This window comes from Engraulis encrasicolus, chromosome 12, assembly GCF_034702125.1.
Source record: "Engraulis encrasicolus isolate BLACKSEA-1 chromosome 12, IST_EnEncr_1.0, whole genome shotgun sequence".
NCBI classification, from domain to species: domain Eukaryota; kingdom Metazoa; phylum Chordata; class Actinopteri; order Clupeiformes; family Engraulidae; genus Engraulis; species Engraulis encrasicolus.
The window spans coordinates 11,466,343-11,481,428 of NC_085868.1; the positions used below are offsets into that span (position 1 = coordinate 11,466,343).

Consider the following 15,086-nt stretch of genomic DNA (forward strand, 5'->3'; position numbering starts at 1 on the left):
TAGGCCTAATAGCCTATGTAGGCTATATAATCAGCTTGTTATGGGACTACTGCCTTGCTCATAGGACAAGTAAATTAATTTGTGGCCTAGGCCTACTGCATGTTAGACTTATGCATGTGTAGTAACTATGTTTAGGCCTATTACTACCTACTCTCCTCAACTGCTTTCATCGAAAGGGGGAAATGTCAGGGGCCTCAAACATCTTGTAAAAAATAGCCTACTAATAACAATAATTTCAAAATGATAACAACAAAAATAATGTCCCAGTAGGCTTATTTTACAAAAAAGTAATTTACAATGTTTCATGTGTCAAGACTTTTCCTTTACAACGCTTTGCACTTACAGATGTTCTTTTTAATTCTTTTTTTATGTTATGCCCATCATTTCAAGCGACCTTGGCGATACTGAGTTTGAAACTGAGCAAATCAGCAAGTCTTTGCCAAAGTGGTACCCCACACTCAAGGGTCTTACCCCACCCAGGAACGCCACCTTGTGGAACATCATACCAGTGCAATACATACACTAATCATGATCCAACAACTCCATAGATTACTACATTTTCTGATTAGATTTACACGAATGTTGTCAAATGTTAAAGTTAGTTTTCACTGTGTTTCTATTCATTTTATCAAAATAAATCTTGGATTATGCCATTTCAGTCGCCCAAAATTAAAGAATCTTTGGTTGCAGCACTGGTTTATCCATTGACATAATATGCAGATCAATCAAGTTCTACTAGAAAGTAAGCTAGAAAATACTCGTGCACTGTGTTGTGAAAACAAAAAAAAATGCAAACAAAAAAATGACTTGTGCTACTGACGGGTCAGGTGTCGCTGTGAATTGTGGGAGTATGCAGTAAATCCAAGATGGCGGCGAGCAGAAGGCTGCACAAGGTAAATCTCTTGATCAGTTATGGATAATATAACGTCCGCAACACTCAGAGACGAGAAACGACGGTAACAGTAAATCAACAACGTTTAAGGGTGTCCTGCCATTTTGTTTTACATGAAGTCAACCCCAATCTGAAATAATTCAAATGAAAACCTTCATGTAGAAACAACCCACCTAGTTAGCTAACATTTGCTAACGTAACTTCCTAACTAGCCAGCTAACGTTTGGTTGGCAGGGTTTGTCACTCCGGCTAGTTTTTGCCGGGAACCGGTACTATAGTATTAGGCCACTGCCAGGAAATAACTTAATATTGAGAAACGGTGTATGTCTGTGGGTTGAGTTGACAATTTGGGCGTGAAAATTGTTTTAGTCAAGGATGTGTCAATAGCTACATTGTTCTTTAGCAATGAATTAACAAGCTTTGTCATATGTCGCCCAGTAGTTAAGTGCTCTTAGCCGTATAGCTGGTTTTCGGCCCAACTTCATCAGGGATTGGTCCTGTTGCCGGATAGCAGGCAGTCGGTTTTTGGGAAACATTGCTAAATGCGCTGTGTGTCGCAACTGGAATCTGAGGTTCTTGCCCAGGAAAGCAAGACTTGATGTTATGTATGACTGACATTGTTGATATCGTTAGCACGCCTGATATCGTTAGTGTCGCCTATATCGTTAGCACGCCTGATTAGCATTTAGGCTAACTTCACAGTTGTCAAAATCGAAACCATTTGAAGCCTCTCTAAAGGGAAAGGGAAAGCAATGTCGACAAAATGTGTCCTACTTCAGACACGAAACCATCCGAAGATGACTCTATGACCCATCCAATACATTCAAATAACTTGCCAAAACAGTGCCAAATCGTTTCATGGTCCGTGGAGATGTTTTTTTTTTTATTTCCTTGATGTCATGTAGGTAATGTCACTTTCAGATTCGATTTCGCATCTTTGCTTTGGCATAATGCCATTTCGAGATGAGAAGCAGGTGAATGACCCCAGAGTGTCACTAGACTCACGTATAACAGGTGAAAGACAAGAAATGTGTTGTGTTGCTAAGAAACACGACCTGTTTTCATGGGCTTTATACCAGTACTTAAGCCTGAGAGCCACTGACTGTCACACACACTCTTAAATTCCCAGATCCTGGTCAAATATTTCATTTCATTCACCATTTTGCCCTCCAGGTATTCATGTAAATGTGATACACGTTATTAGAACATAACACTAGTGTTTTTAGCCTTTAATAGACTGAGATTTATTGTCGTCATTTACCTATGTAATTTCTTGTCATTTATGTTGTCATTTATCTATGTAATATTTCCATGTACGGTATCCGCCTAAATATAGGTGTAACCTCCTCCAAGTGTTATGTGTGCAGATAGTTTGTGAATGGACAATTAGTAGTGTATATTAAAAAAAGAACTGCTAAACAGCATAATCATCCTTGGGGTTTTGCAATCACTCATGTTATGTACACACGTTTGCAGGAACTTGACGAAATCCGCAAGTCTGGAATGAAAAACTTCCGCAACATCCAAGTTGATGAATCCAACATTTTAACTTGGCAAGGCCTCATCGTTCCAGTAAGTTCACCCAAACGATCATCTTGTTGTAAAGGTTGCGTAGAATGAATGGTAGCACCTGTGGTCAAATCATCAGACTATGCAGTTGGTCCTGAGATCGGGGTTCACCAGATTGTATTGCATACATGCAGGGCTTGATATTGGCTGCCAAATGCTTGCCTGTGGCTGGTAATAATCTCACTAGCCAATTTGGCAGGTATCTTATTCTGGTGTATGGTACATCATCATAGTGGTTGTTGTATTGTTTACTCCTTGTAAGTTCTTTGCATTTAAGGTCAAGAAAGAAGCTTCTTATGTGTCTGATTTACATGTGTCAAATGTAGAAGGCTATGTGCATATCACTAACCTTGTTGTTGTAGTATAGGAAAGAACTGAGAACAAAACTGGCTGGTAGAAAGGCTGAATGGCTAGTCGTTCAAGAAAACCACCAGCCACAGTGGCCAGTGAGAAAAAAAAAAACTTTGTCAGGGCCTGCCTGCATATGAATTGGAAGAATATGGGTGGGGGGCAGTAGATCGCTAATGCTCTTCTCGTCCATGGCTGAATTACCCCAGGGCATGGCATCTAACCCTCAGATCACTCCATGGACTGCATCCTGTGTAGCTCCTACTAAATGAATGGAGTCACTCTAGATAAAAAGCATCAGTAGACTGTAATGTCATAACAATGTAATGATATTTGTTTGTAAATGTGTCTGTTTTTTTGCTTTTTAAACAGGACAACCCCCCGTATGACAAAGGCGCATTCCGGATCGAGATCCTCTTCCCTGCAGAGTACCCCTTTAAGCCCCCCAAAATCACATTCAAAACAAAGATCTACCACCCCAACATCGACGAGAAGGGACAGGTGTGCCTGCCGGTCATAAGCCCAGAGAACTGGAAACCCGCCACCAAAACCGACCAAGGTACTGCGGAAAACCTTCTTTGTCGACCTACAACTTAATTAGAAATGCTAGAAACGGTTGCGCTAAGCCCCCCACATTTGGGCTTACATTGCCCATGGGGACCCCAGTTCGAGTCCGGCCGGGGTCATTTCCCAGCCCTGTTTCCCAACTGTTTTTTGTCTCCTCTCATACTGTCCTGTCATAATAAAGACCAAAAAGCCCCAAAAAATCCATGTTAAAAAAAAAAAAAGAAATGGTAGAAACGGCACTAAAGCACTAGAAGTAACCGCCCGAAAGGGGTTGGGCAACAAAAACATGCGGAGTCATACATACTCACACACATCATTTGCGTCAAGCTTTGGCCAGGGGTCAGGTTGCCATCTCTGATGGCTCTCGTTTGTACTCTCTAATTGTTGTCTCGTAGAGAGGAAATCTAACATCCTTTGCCCTCTTCTTGGGGTAGTTGTGGTGTTGTGAGTTGAAGTGAAGCCCAAACAAAATATTTATCGAATTAGATATATATCACAGAATGGAATGAAGAATGGCTCGTATCGAAGTTGGTGTATATCATTGCTTCACCCATGTTAGAGTAACCGTACCACACTACTTTTCATTTGAAGCACTTGTACAGTTACCTGGTTTACGCCTTGCTCCATGAACATTCATCTGGAATCAGGATTCATTCATTAATTCATCATTAATTCATCAGGAATTTTCTATTTTTCCCTTCTCCACTGCCGTTTAAACTAAGCCTGCGTCACATCTCTGAAAATCTGATTGATTCTACTGCATGGTGGTTTGGGAGTAGGGCGAATCTGAAGATCATCAAGACCCTTGTGAACGAAAATACAACAGGGTCTGGCAAGAGCCAGGTTACTTGTACATTACGCCAGAGGTCACTGACTGCTAATGTTATGATTACATGGCAGTAGTCCTCTGTAAGCTTTGTGGCCAACTGTGATGTGGCGATGTCTGCGTGACACAATCTGCTCTCTAAAATACACTTGTTGGCCGTATCAACACCAATTGGTGCCGGATCAGAGATGTGCAGAAGTTACTGTTGACCGAAGAATTAGAGCTTGCTCACCAGCTTTTCTGCACCCTCCATGCACTTAATTACCACATCCACTACCTCTTCACATTTTAATGTTTTTCTTTGGTGCCATCACACCCTTTCTGGTCTGCTAATTACGGCTAGCCCTTCTGAATGGTTTAGCATCAGCAACTGCTGCCCAACTAATAATGCCCCCGGATATTAAGGGGGATAACTACTAAATGCTGTGCCCTCTGCTGTGGTGGCCTCACCCCCAGATGCAAGAACCCGCCTGGTGTTTTTCTGAAGATGCTATTATCATCAGTAGTTAAGGTTGTGGGCTGTCTGAGGGAAGGCTAGTTTGGTGTGGTTTCTGTTGGCATCTTATCCCACATATTGTAGCTGATCGAATGTTGTGTCTGTTTCTCACCAATCTGTTGTGTGTTCTTTTTTTTTTTTTTTTAATTTTTTATACTATTTTCATTATATTAAGGGCTTTTTTGTGTCTTTATTGATGATAGGACACTTGAGAGGATGACGGGAAGAGAGTGGGGAAAAAGATGAGACATGGTTGGGACATGAGTTTGACCCAGGTTGGATTCAAGCCTGGGTCCCCGTGGGCATGCAAGCCAATACGTATGTAGGGGGGCTTACTGCTCTGCGTCACAGCCTCCCCATCTGTCGTGTGTGTTGCCAGATTGGGCTGTTTCCCGCCCAATTGGGCTGCTTAGGATGGCCATGTGCAGGTAAAAATGACGTTTAGCAGAAAAACCCGCCCAATTTTTGCCATAGAAATCCAATAGAATTGGGCGGGATTTCGTGCTTCTAGGTGAGTTTTGAGCATTTTTTGGGCTTGAAGTCATCAACCTCATCTGGCAACCCTGTCTGTCGTGTGTTCTTTTTGCTGTGGTCCATTTGCCCTTGGTGATTGTGTTGGAAGTTGAATTCTTGAGTGCTGAACTGGCAAGTTGAGAAATACCAGACAGATGGAGCTGTGTGACCTTGAAATGAAGGATGGCAGTGCGGGTCCTAGACGCAGATTTTATTCAGATGTCAACAGCATAGGGCTATGGTTCCCAGTGGTTAATCTTTGCATCCCTCGGCTGCTGTTTTTTTCACCTTAATTAAAAAGAAAACTGAAACTAAACTAACCTTTGAAAACAGAAAGTAAAGTTCGCGACACCAAGCACCTGTTTCTTTTAAGAGAAACGGGAGCTTGGTGTCGGGGACTTAACTTTCAGTTTTCATGTGATTTTGCTAGTCCTGCACCCAACCTTTTTGAGACGGATGTGCGTGTTTTACTCTTTTTTTACGATGATAGTTATGTGCCCTTTTTCTCAATAATGTCAAACAAGTTTGGTTTTGAATCAAAGCAGGTATAAACGACTACCAGTTTCAAGAGAAAATGGTGCCGTGTAACTAATGTTGTTTATATATAAACGTAGTTCTGGAGGAAGTCCGAGAGTGATTGACAGCTGTCATTACTTGCTCCCGCCTTCGCGCATATTTAAATCCCTCCTTCCCTTTTTCGCCTGTCATGCGCAAAGGCTTTCCGAATTGTCCCACCACCTCCCCATACTCCTCCATTTCACTAGAACACCCAGTTACACTTCCTCTATACTACACATAGGGGGGAAGCGGATCTCATCCCGCATGAGCTCCGTTTAAAGCATCCCAGGACCTCGGTGGATGGAATGCAATGGAATTCTAGCCAGCTAACATGCCAAACATGCGTATACTATACGTAAACTGTACACCAAGCACTCAAGAACAAACTCGTGAATGTCTATGCCAGGGGTGGGAAACCTTTTTCATTCGAGGGGGGTCATACTATGAACACAAACCAGGATTTCCCCCTGCATATAGAAGGCGGCCACCTACAGTATACAACAGAATCCACCTTCACTAGGTCTCCTTGAAATATAACTTAATTGTATTTCAAATAAAAAATGGAAGATTCTTTTACAAAACATGTGATATTTCATGTGAAGAGGCATAACATAAAAACTATATCGGGAGCCGAACAAGACGGCCTCAAGGGCCATAAACGCCCTCGAGACATAGGTTCCCCACCACTGGTCTATTAGCCTGGTCCTGACCATCCCATAATACTACTGTAACCCCACTACACCACTACTATAATGGGTTACAAGAGTTATAAGTATTATTCTACAGGAGGGAGTTAGAAGGAGAGGAACGGGAGAGGAAATATCCTTGGGCCGAGAGACTATAGGTTCGCTACTGGAGAAGCAAATGATCTGACAAACAACAGTCAATACAAGAAAACAATTACAATATTTATTAATCAATAATGAGGGGGTTAAGTTCAAGTATGTCCAGCTTAAGCTGTATTAAAATACCCAATGCAATAAAATAATAAATAGTGAAAATAAATAAATAAAACCAGAGCTCTGTAAAACAATAAAATGGCCAATGTCCATGGAGATTAAAAAGGGAAACTTGGATTGTCCGTGGAAGTGAAATAAATAAAATAATAAGGAGGGAAATAGTCCGAGGGAGTGTCGAGTGTATTTGTATCAATGTATGTGACGCTTATCTGGGGAAAGGCAGGGGGTCCAGTCTTCAAGGGTTTGGTCGCGGGTCAGGGACGTCGTTCACGGGGTAGGCTCGCCATCAGGTTCAGGGTTCAATCAGGGTTCAGGGTTCAAGCGTACTTAAAAAACCAATCTGCATACAGCAGTGATAAAATCAATAATCAGTCGTCTTCATACAATAACTGATGCTTATGGCAACATCATATGGGCCGCAGCTAACACGAGCCCATTCTAGAAACCATCCAACAATTCCTCGCTGGTCGCGAGGATTTCATTTCAACGTCCGTTTAACTGATTCATATATGAATTACATGAAGAGATACAAAAATATAACAAAATACAACAAAATGTATCGCCACAAGAGACTTAGGGGTTCATAACTTATCTCTCGAATTGCCTTTGAATATCACAGTCAATTACTAGGGATACAGCAAAGTTATAATACAAATCTTATCAACATTACTGTACTTTTATCGTCTTCTTCTATTCACAAAATAATAGAAGTGCTACTTACAGTTATCTTCCTAAATAATACAATACGATATCAGTATCTTATAAATATGGAAACAACATGTCATTCATTACATAACAGTCTAAAAGCTCCGATTGGTTTTTATAAATGGCTAAATGTTATTAGCGAAATGCTAATAACAACTCACCGGAGTTTCACGGTTGAAATCAAAAGTCTTCAAATCCAAAAATAGAGAAAAGGTCCGAAGGGAAAAGTTGATAGCGGTAGATAGTAAAAGCAGTGTGGGAAATTGAAGGAAGGTGAAAGTGTGAAAGATGAAAGATCAATTAATGAAAGTTCAGAGAATCAAAAAGCGTGGAGGTCTCAGTCAGGAATCAAGAGAAGTGAAAGTCGTTAAACAAAGTGGTCGCCTAGCAACGGGCCGACCGCGAGCTGCACAGCTGGAGCAGCTCTACGTCTGCGTGTGTGTTGTGCACTGTTGTGTATGCATGCTGTGTGTGTATGCTGTGTGTCTGCCCAAGTAAAAAAAAAGTGTACTTAATATATACTTAATAAGTACGTTTTATTGTATTTAAAGTGTACTTCAAAAGTGTGTATTTAAAGAATGTTATTTTGGGACAACTTATAGTATACTTAAATGTACTTGAAATATAATTAAGTAGAGCTTAAACACATTTTAAGTTGATTTTTTTGTACTAAAATTAAACTTTGTATAAGTGTACTTAATATACTAAAAATATATTTAACTTTAAGTACATTATAAGTATACTAACCAAGTCACTTTAAAATGTGTTTAATGTTTACTTTAGCATGCGGAAAAGTGCATTTTAAGTACATTAGAAATCTATTTTAACGTCATGAGAAAGTACTTTATAGTATACTGCAGAAGTACATACTTAAGTTGTGTTATTTTGGGACAACTTATAGTATACTTAAATACACTTGAAATATAATTAAGTAGAGCTTAATCACATTTTAAGTTGACTTTTTGTACTAAAATCAAACTTTGTACAAGTGTACTTAGTATACTAAAAACATACTGAATTTTAAGTACATTATAAGTATATTAACCAAATCACTTTAAAATGTGTTTAATGTGAACTTTAGCATGTGGATAAGTGCATTTTAAGTACATTAGAAATCTATTTTAACGTCATGAGAAAGTACTTTATAGTATACTGCAGAAGTACATACTTAAGTTGTGTTATTTTGGGACAACTTATAGTATACTTAAATACACTTGAAATATAATTAAGTAGAGCTTAATCACATTTTAAGTTGACTTTTTTGTACTAAAATCAAACTTTGTACAAGTGTACTTAATATACTAAAAATATATTTAACTTTAAGTACATTATAAGTATACTAACCAAGTCACTTTAAAATGTGTTTAATGTGAACTTTAGCATGCGGATAAGCACATTTTAAGTACATTAGAAATCTATTTCAATGTCATGAGAAAGTACTTTATAGTATACTGCAGAAGTACATACTTAAGTTGTGTTATTTTGGTACAACTTATAGTATACTTAAATACACTTGAAATATAATTAAGTAGAGCTTAATCACATTTTAAGTTGACTTTTTTGTACTAAAATCAAACTTTGTACAAGTGTACTTAATATACTAAAAACATACTTACTTTAAGTACATTTCAAATATATTCACAAAAATCGCTTTAAGTACATTTTAAGTGTATAGACTCTAAATGTATTTTAAGTATACTACAAGTAGATTTTACTTTAAGCACATTTCAAATATATTTATTTTAAGTACACTTTAAATATATTTCAAAAGTATATGAAAAAAACATTAATGTAATCCCCAGTTACTCATTTCCATTGTACATTGTCTTGTTCACAACCATCAGCCATTCACATGAACCTTCCTTTCACCTTCACTTCAGACAACAACCACTGCCTCAACCAGGATTTGAACCCACAATTCACTGAACCACAGACCTGCACTCTAACCACTAGACCACAACTACCTGTTCTATGACAGGCACAATTACGTTCTTGAAGTAATAGTCTTGAGTAGTACACTTTAAGTATACTTTTATATACTTAATTATAATACTTAGAAATCATTGGTGGTGGTATGCTTTTATCGAATTAAAGACACTTTTACATGTTTAATTTGTGCACCAAAAAGTACACTTAAAGTGCACTTAATACACTAATAACACAACTTAAGTACAGACTTCAGTATTCTGCTTAAAAGTTTAATAGGTAAGGCCTTACATGCCTTTTTAAGATCTGTTTGTGCTCTTCAATATGGTGTTTTTACCATGAAAATACATTAACAAAATGGAAGGTGGAAGGTTATTTAATGTTACAAAGCATATGAATAAATAAGCCTAGGTTAAAATACACTAAAATTATGGTTTAAAAAAGTACCCAGGTGAAAAAAGTGTACTTAATATACTTAATAAGTATGTATTTTTGTATTTAAAATATACTTCAAAAGTGTGTATTTGAAGAATGTTATTTTGGGACAACTTATAGTATACTTAAATACACTTGAAATATAATTAAGTAGAGCTTTAACACATTTTAAGTTGACTTTTTGGTACTAAAAATCAAACTTTGTACAAGTGTACTTAATATACTAAAATCATACTTAACTTTAAGTACGTTTCAAATATTCTTTCTAATACCAAACTTTAGCACATTACTTTTAAAATACAAATACACTTAAAATACACTTAAAATATACTACACTAACAGTATGTTTTCAAATACAACACTTAAGCACATTACTTTAAAAATACAAATACACTTAAAATACACTTGAAGTGGTTCAAGACAACAAGAAAAATAACATAAAATCTTTATAAGTGAGTACATTTCATTAAAGACAATTAATATTAGTGTCAAAAAGGCAATATAGTAAGTATGCAAAAAAATATGCATATTTGTAAAGGTCGTAAAATAAAGTTTAGGTATATATAACTGATAATGTATATTTTCTAACACTATGTTTGAGTACATTTTTTAAGAACAAAGTTTAATACATTAAACTAGCAGTACATTTTCTAATACCATACATTACTATAATGGTGTACTGTGTATGATTTTTTGTAGTTTATTTCCAAAATTCATGCTGGAAAAAGGGGAGTCATTCATCATCATCATAAATTGAGGTTCTTGTCCATGTTCCAGATATAGACATTTTTTGCTAGGAAAATGACTGTACTTTGGCCAGTAATTAGTTTATTTATTTTGTAAATATAGTTACAATACATTTAAATACACAACACTAATAGTGTATTTTCTAAAAACAATCTTTAGCACATTACTTTAAAAATACAAATGTACTTAAAATACATTTAAATACAATACACTAATAGTGTATTTTATAACACTACACTTTAACACATTACTTTTAAAATATAAATGTACTTAAAATAGACTTAAAATAGAATATACTAATAGTATATTTAACAATACCACACTTAAGCACATTACTTTAAAAATACAAATGTATTTACAATACATTTAAATACAATACACTAATAGTGTATTTTTTAATAAAACACTTTAGCACATTACTTTTAAAATACAAATGTACTTAAAATAGACTTTAAATAGAATATACTAATAGTATATTTAACAATACCACACTTTAGCACATTACTTTAAAAATACAAATGTATTTACAATACATTTAAATACAATACACTAATAGTGTATTTTATAATACTACACTTTAACACATTACTTTTAAAATACAAATGTACTTAAAATAGACTTAAAATTGAATATACTAAAAGTATATTTAACAGTACCACACTTAAGCACATTACTTTAAAAATACAAATGTACTTACAATACATTTAAATACAATACACTAATAGTGTATTTCATAATACTACATTTAAGTACATAACTTTTAAAATACAAAGATACTTAAAATACACTTAAAATATAATACACTAATAGTATACTTTATAATGCTACACTTTAGCACATTTCTTTTAAAATACAAATGTACTTAAAATACATTTAAATAGAATATACTAATAGTATATTTAACAATACCACACTTTAGCACATTACTTTAAAAATACAAATGTATTTACAATACATTTAAATACAATACACTAATAATGTATTTTATAATACTACACGTTAACACATTACTTTTAAAATACAAATGTACTTTAAATAGACTTAAAATTGAATATACTACTAGTATAATTACCAATACCACACTTAAGCCCATTACTTTTAAAATACAAATGTACTTAAAATATATTTAAATACAATACAATAATAGTGTATTTCATAACACTACACTTAAGTACATGACTTTTAAAATACAATTGTACTAACAATACATTTAAATACAATACACTAATAGTGTATTTTATAATACTACACTTAAGTACATAACTTTTAAAATACAAAGATACTTAAAATACACTTAAAATATAATACACTAACAGTATACTGTATAATGCTACACTTTAGCACATTACTTTTAAAATATAAATGTACTTAAATTAGACTTAAAATACAATATACTAATAGTATATTTGACAATACTACACTTTAGCACATTACTTTTAAAATACAAATGTACTTACAATACATTTAAATACAATACATTAATAGTGTACTTTATAATACTACACTTAAGTACATAACTTTTAAAATGCAAAGATACTTAAAATACACTTAAAGTATAATACACTAATAGTATACTTTATAATGCTACACTTTAGCACATTACTTTTAAAATACAAATATACTTGAAATACATTTAAAATATAATACACTAATAGTATATTTGACAATACTACACTTAGCACATTACTTTTAAAATACAAATATACTTAAAATACATTTAAAGTACAATACACTAACAGTATATTTTATAAAACTATATTTAAGTACATAACTTTAATAATACAAATTATTTTAAAATATATTTAAAATACACTTAACTATAAGTATATTTTTAAATACCATACTTAAGTACTGTACTTGATAAGTAGAGTGTACTTAAAATATACTTTCAGAAAATTAAATATATTTAAAGTACACTTAAGTACACATTTTTTTGACCTGGGTGGTAACAAACCAGAGGTGGGTTACACTACCATTTCATTTCGTATTCATGGTCTGGCATTTGTTTGCTCTGAAGCGATTGTAGGAAGCAGGAAGTTTGCACTCAGTTATGGTTTGAAATTATTGGACACCTCTTACCCAATCGCTGGCAGTAACTCAACAACAACATTGCGCAGACCAATGGCTCTGGCGCAGATGTGTACGTCATTGTCACGAGCGCCCTCCCCCTTTCGCCCCCACGTGGGGGGCGTATTCGATTATTGGCTGTTTTCTGGGGGTGGGGCGTTGCGATCAAAATTCTACTGCTCCAGGCACTCCACAGAGAAGCACGGCCAGACTACTGTAGTGGAGCCAATCCTTTGGCGGAAGTACGTAGGATGGCTCGCGAGGCTACTGGTCCATGCCAACAGATTCAATACCTGTTTCGAATACATTGAATAGTAAGAGTCTGTCACAGAAAAAAAAGGCTAGGCTCATTGGCAAGTAAATGCAGAGCCCATGCCAGACAGCCTCTGTAGAGTACCTACTCAGTTAGGCATGTTAACTCGGGGCAAGTGGTAATCCACCTAAAAGACCGTCTCATGGCTTCTTTCCAGAAGCCATGGGGCCTCCTCTATTATCAGGTTTACGGCTTACATTGAGTAAACATATCTGGGTCAGTCAGTAAGTGCCACATACTTGGAATACTTTCAAGGAAGAGCTATAGAAAACGATATTCATTTTCAGCCCCTGCTAGTCTCCTAAAGGGACATGTCAGCCATATGATGGCAACGTAGAACCTTCTTGTGTTATTGATTCCAGAAGAAACTCCTTATGAACCGCCTCTTTATTATCAATCGTTTATGCAATAGACAGCAAATGACTTGTCCCTAACGTGTGCCCTTTGTTGTCTTGGTTCCAGTTATCCAGTCTCTGATCGCACTGGTCAACGACCCCCAGCCCGAACACCCCCTCAGAGCGGACCTCGCAGAAGAGTACTCGAAGGACCGGAAAAAATTCTTTAAGAACGCAGAGGAGTTTACAAAGAAACATGGCGAGAAAAGGCCTGTGGACTAACTAAATGCAGCAGTTTCCCCTTTCCCCCACTGTATAACACCCCCCATTCACCCCTTTACCTTGCCTCTGCCTCCCACCTTTATCCCTCCCTCCTTAAAAGAAAAACCAGTAAGCCCTTACCACCCGCTCTCTCCCGGCGTCACACAGAATACTCAAGTGATTAAGTAGCAGCACCTGAAGTCCCGCCCATCAGTAATGCTCCTCCCTCTCAACCCAGGCCCCTCCCACTCTTGTACTGCAGGTGTCTGTCAAAGCAGGTTTCACTTCTCAGCATTAGCTTGTTGCCGTTTCCAACTTTATACTGATTTCTGAAATGAAACGAAATTAAGAGGAGGGAAATAATGTTGCAAAGCAGGGACGGTGATGAAAGCTAAAGGCCTTGGGAGGAAATGGTGTAAGGAAGAAAAAAAGAAAATGGGGTTGGTGATTTTTGACTTAAAATAATTCTGTTCCTCAGAATAGTGTACTGCTCGCTGGCTCTCTGTCTGTCTCGTTCTGGCTCTGTCTGGGTTTTTGTTTTTCACACATACATGCACTGGGCAGAGAGCTTTGACTGTTGTTTTGAGCAGGAAACCCATGTCGAGGTAACTTTTTAAAGCAATTTTTTTTTCTCTTTCTTTTACACTGTCTGGACCCACCAATGTTATGTTTTTGTGAATACTGAAATTCAGTTATTCAAGCTCATTCATGCTCCCATCACTATTGCTATAAGAGTTGTTAAATGGGGGTGTTGAAAAGGTTTCTTTTATATTTTTTATTTTTCTGTCATCTTTTATGTTTTGGCCTAGGTTGCACTGTACTGTGTGGAACTGTGTGTTATGTTCTTCATAACTTCAGTTTGTAAGTAATTGATTATTCAAAAATACACAGAGTAATCACTGTTACTGATAACAATGTTTAAGATAAAAATGAAATAAGAAAGAAAAAAGAACTCATTTGTGAGTGTGATGATGTATTTAAGACTTTGATGAAGTGTTTCACTCTAATGGTTTACACAAATGTATCTTTCATTGCTGACCTTCATTATGATTTCCTCATATCCGTTCAAGAGACGGGGAAGGCAGACAATACCCATAAAGTCTTGTTAATCAGTAGTAGATTAGGGGGTTGCAAGTAGGGATGTTAACCGGTAGTCGACCAGATCAACGTTAACCCCCACTACACACACACACACACACACACACACACACACACACACACACACACACACACACACACACACACACACACACACACACACGTTGTTGGTGTTGTATTGTATGGGGCGATATGATCACTCAATATCTAAAAATGATAAATGTGAGCATGAGCCGTCCCATGGCGGGATTTATTAAGCGCAACCACAGCACAGAGCCAACAGTTTACCGGTTGCTGGAGTGACTATTTGCATGCCGCTGGACATGACAGGTCTAAAAAAAAAGCAAAAGAGGCTAAGAAAGCTTTTTTTTTTTTTTTTTTTAAAGGCTAAGATTACCGGTTAACCATCGGTTAATGAGGCTCAGTAGCCAGTAAAGATTTTTTTTACATTTTCGCCATCCCTAGTTGCAA

The 15,086-nt window shown here is 36.4% G+C and overlaps 1 protein-coding gene across 1 annotated transcript; it reads left to right on the forward strand.

The window, feature by feature from the left end:
• Positions 1 to 832: 832 nt before the first annotated feature.
• ube2l3a (ubiquitin-conjugating enzyme E2L 3a) lies at positions 833 to 14,469 on the forward strand. The gene is made up of 4 exons (XM_063211632.1): positions 833 to 893; positions 2,369 to 2,464; positions 3,182 to 3,368; positions 13,384 to 14,469. The coding sequence occupies exons 1-4, from the start codon at positions 867 to 869 to the stop codon at positions 13,536 to 13,538; spliced, it is 465 nt and encodes a 154-aa protein (XP_063067702.1). The 5' UTR covers positions 833 to 866; the 3' UTR covers positions 13,539 to 14,469.
• The last annotated feature ends 617 nt before the right edge of the window (positions 14,470 to 15,086 follow it).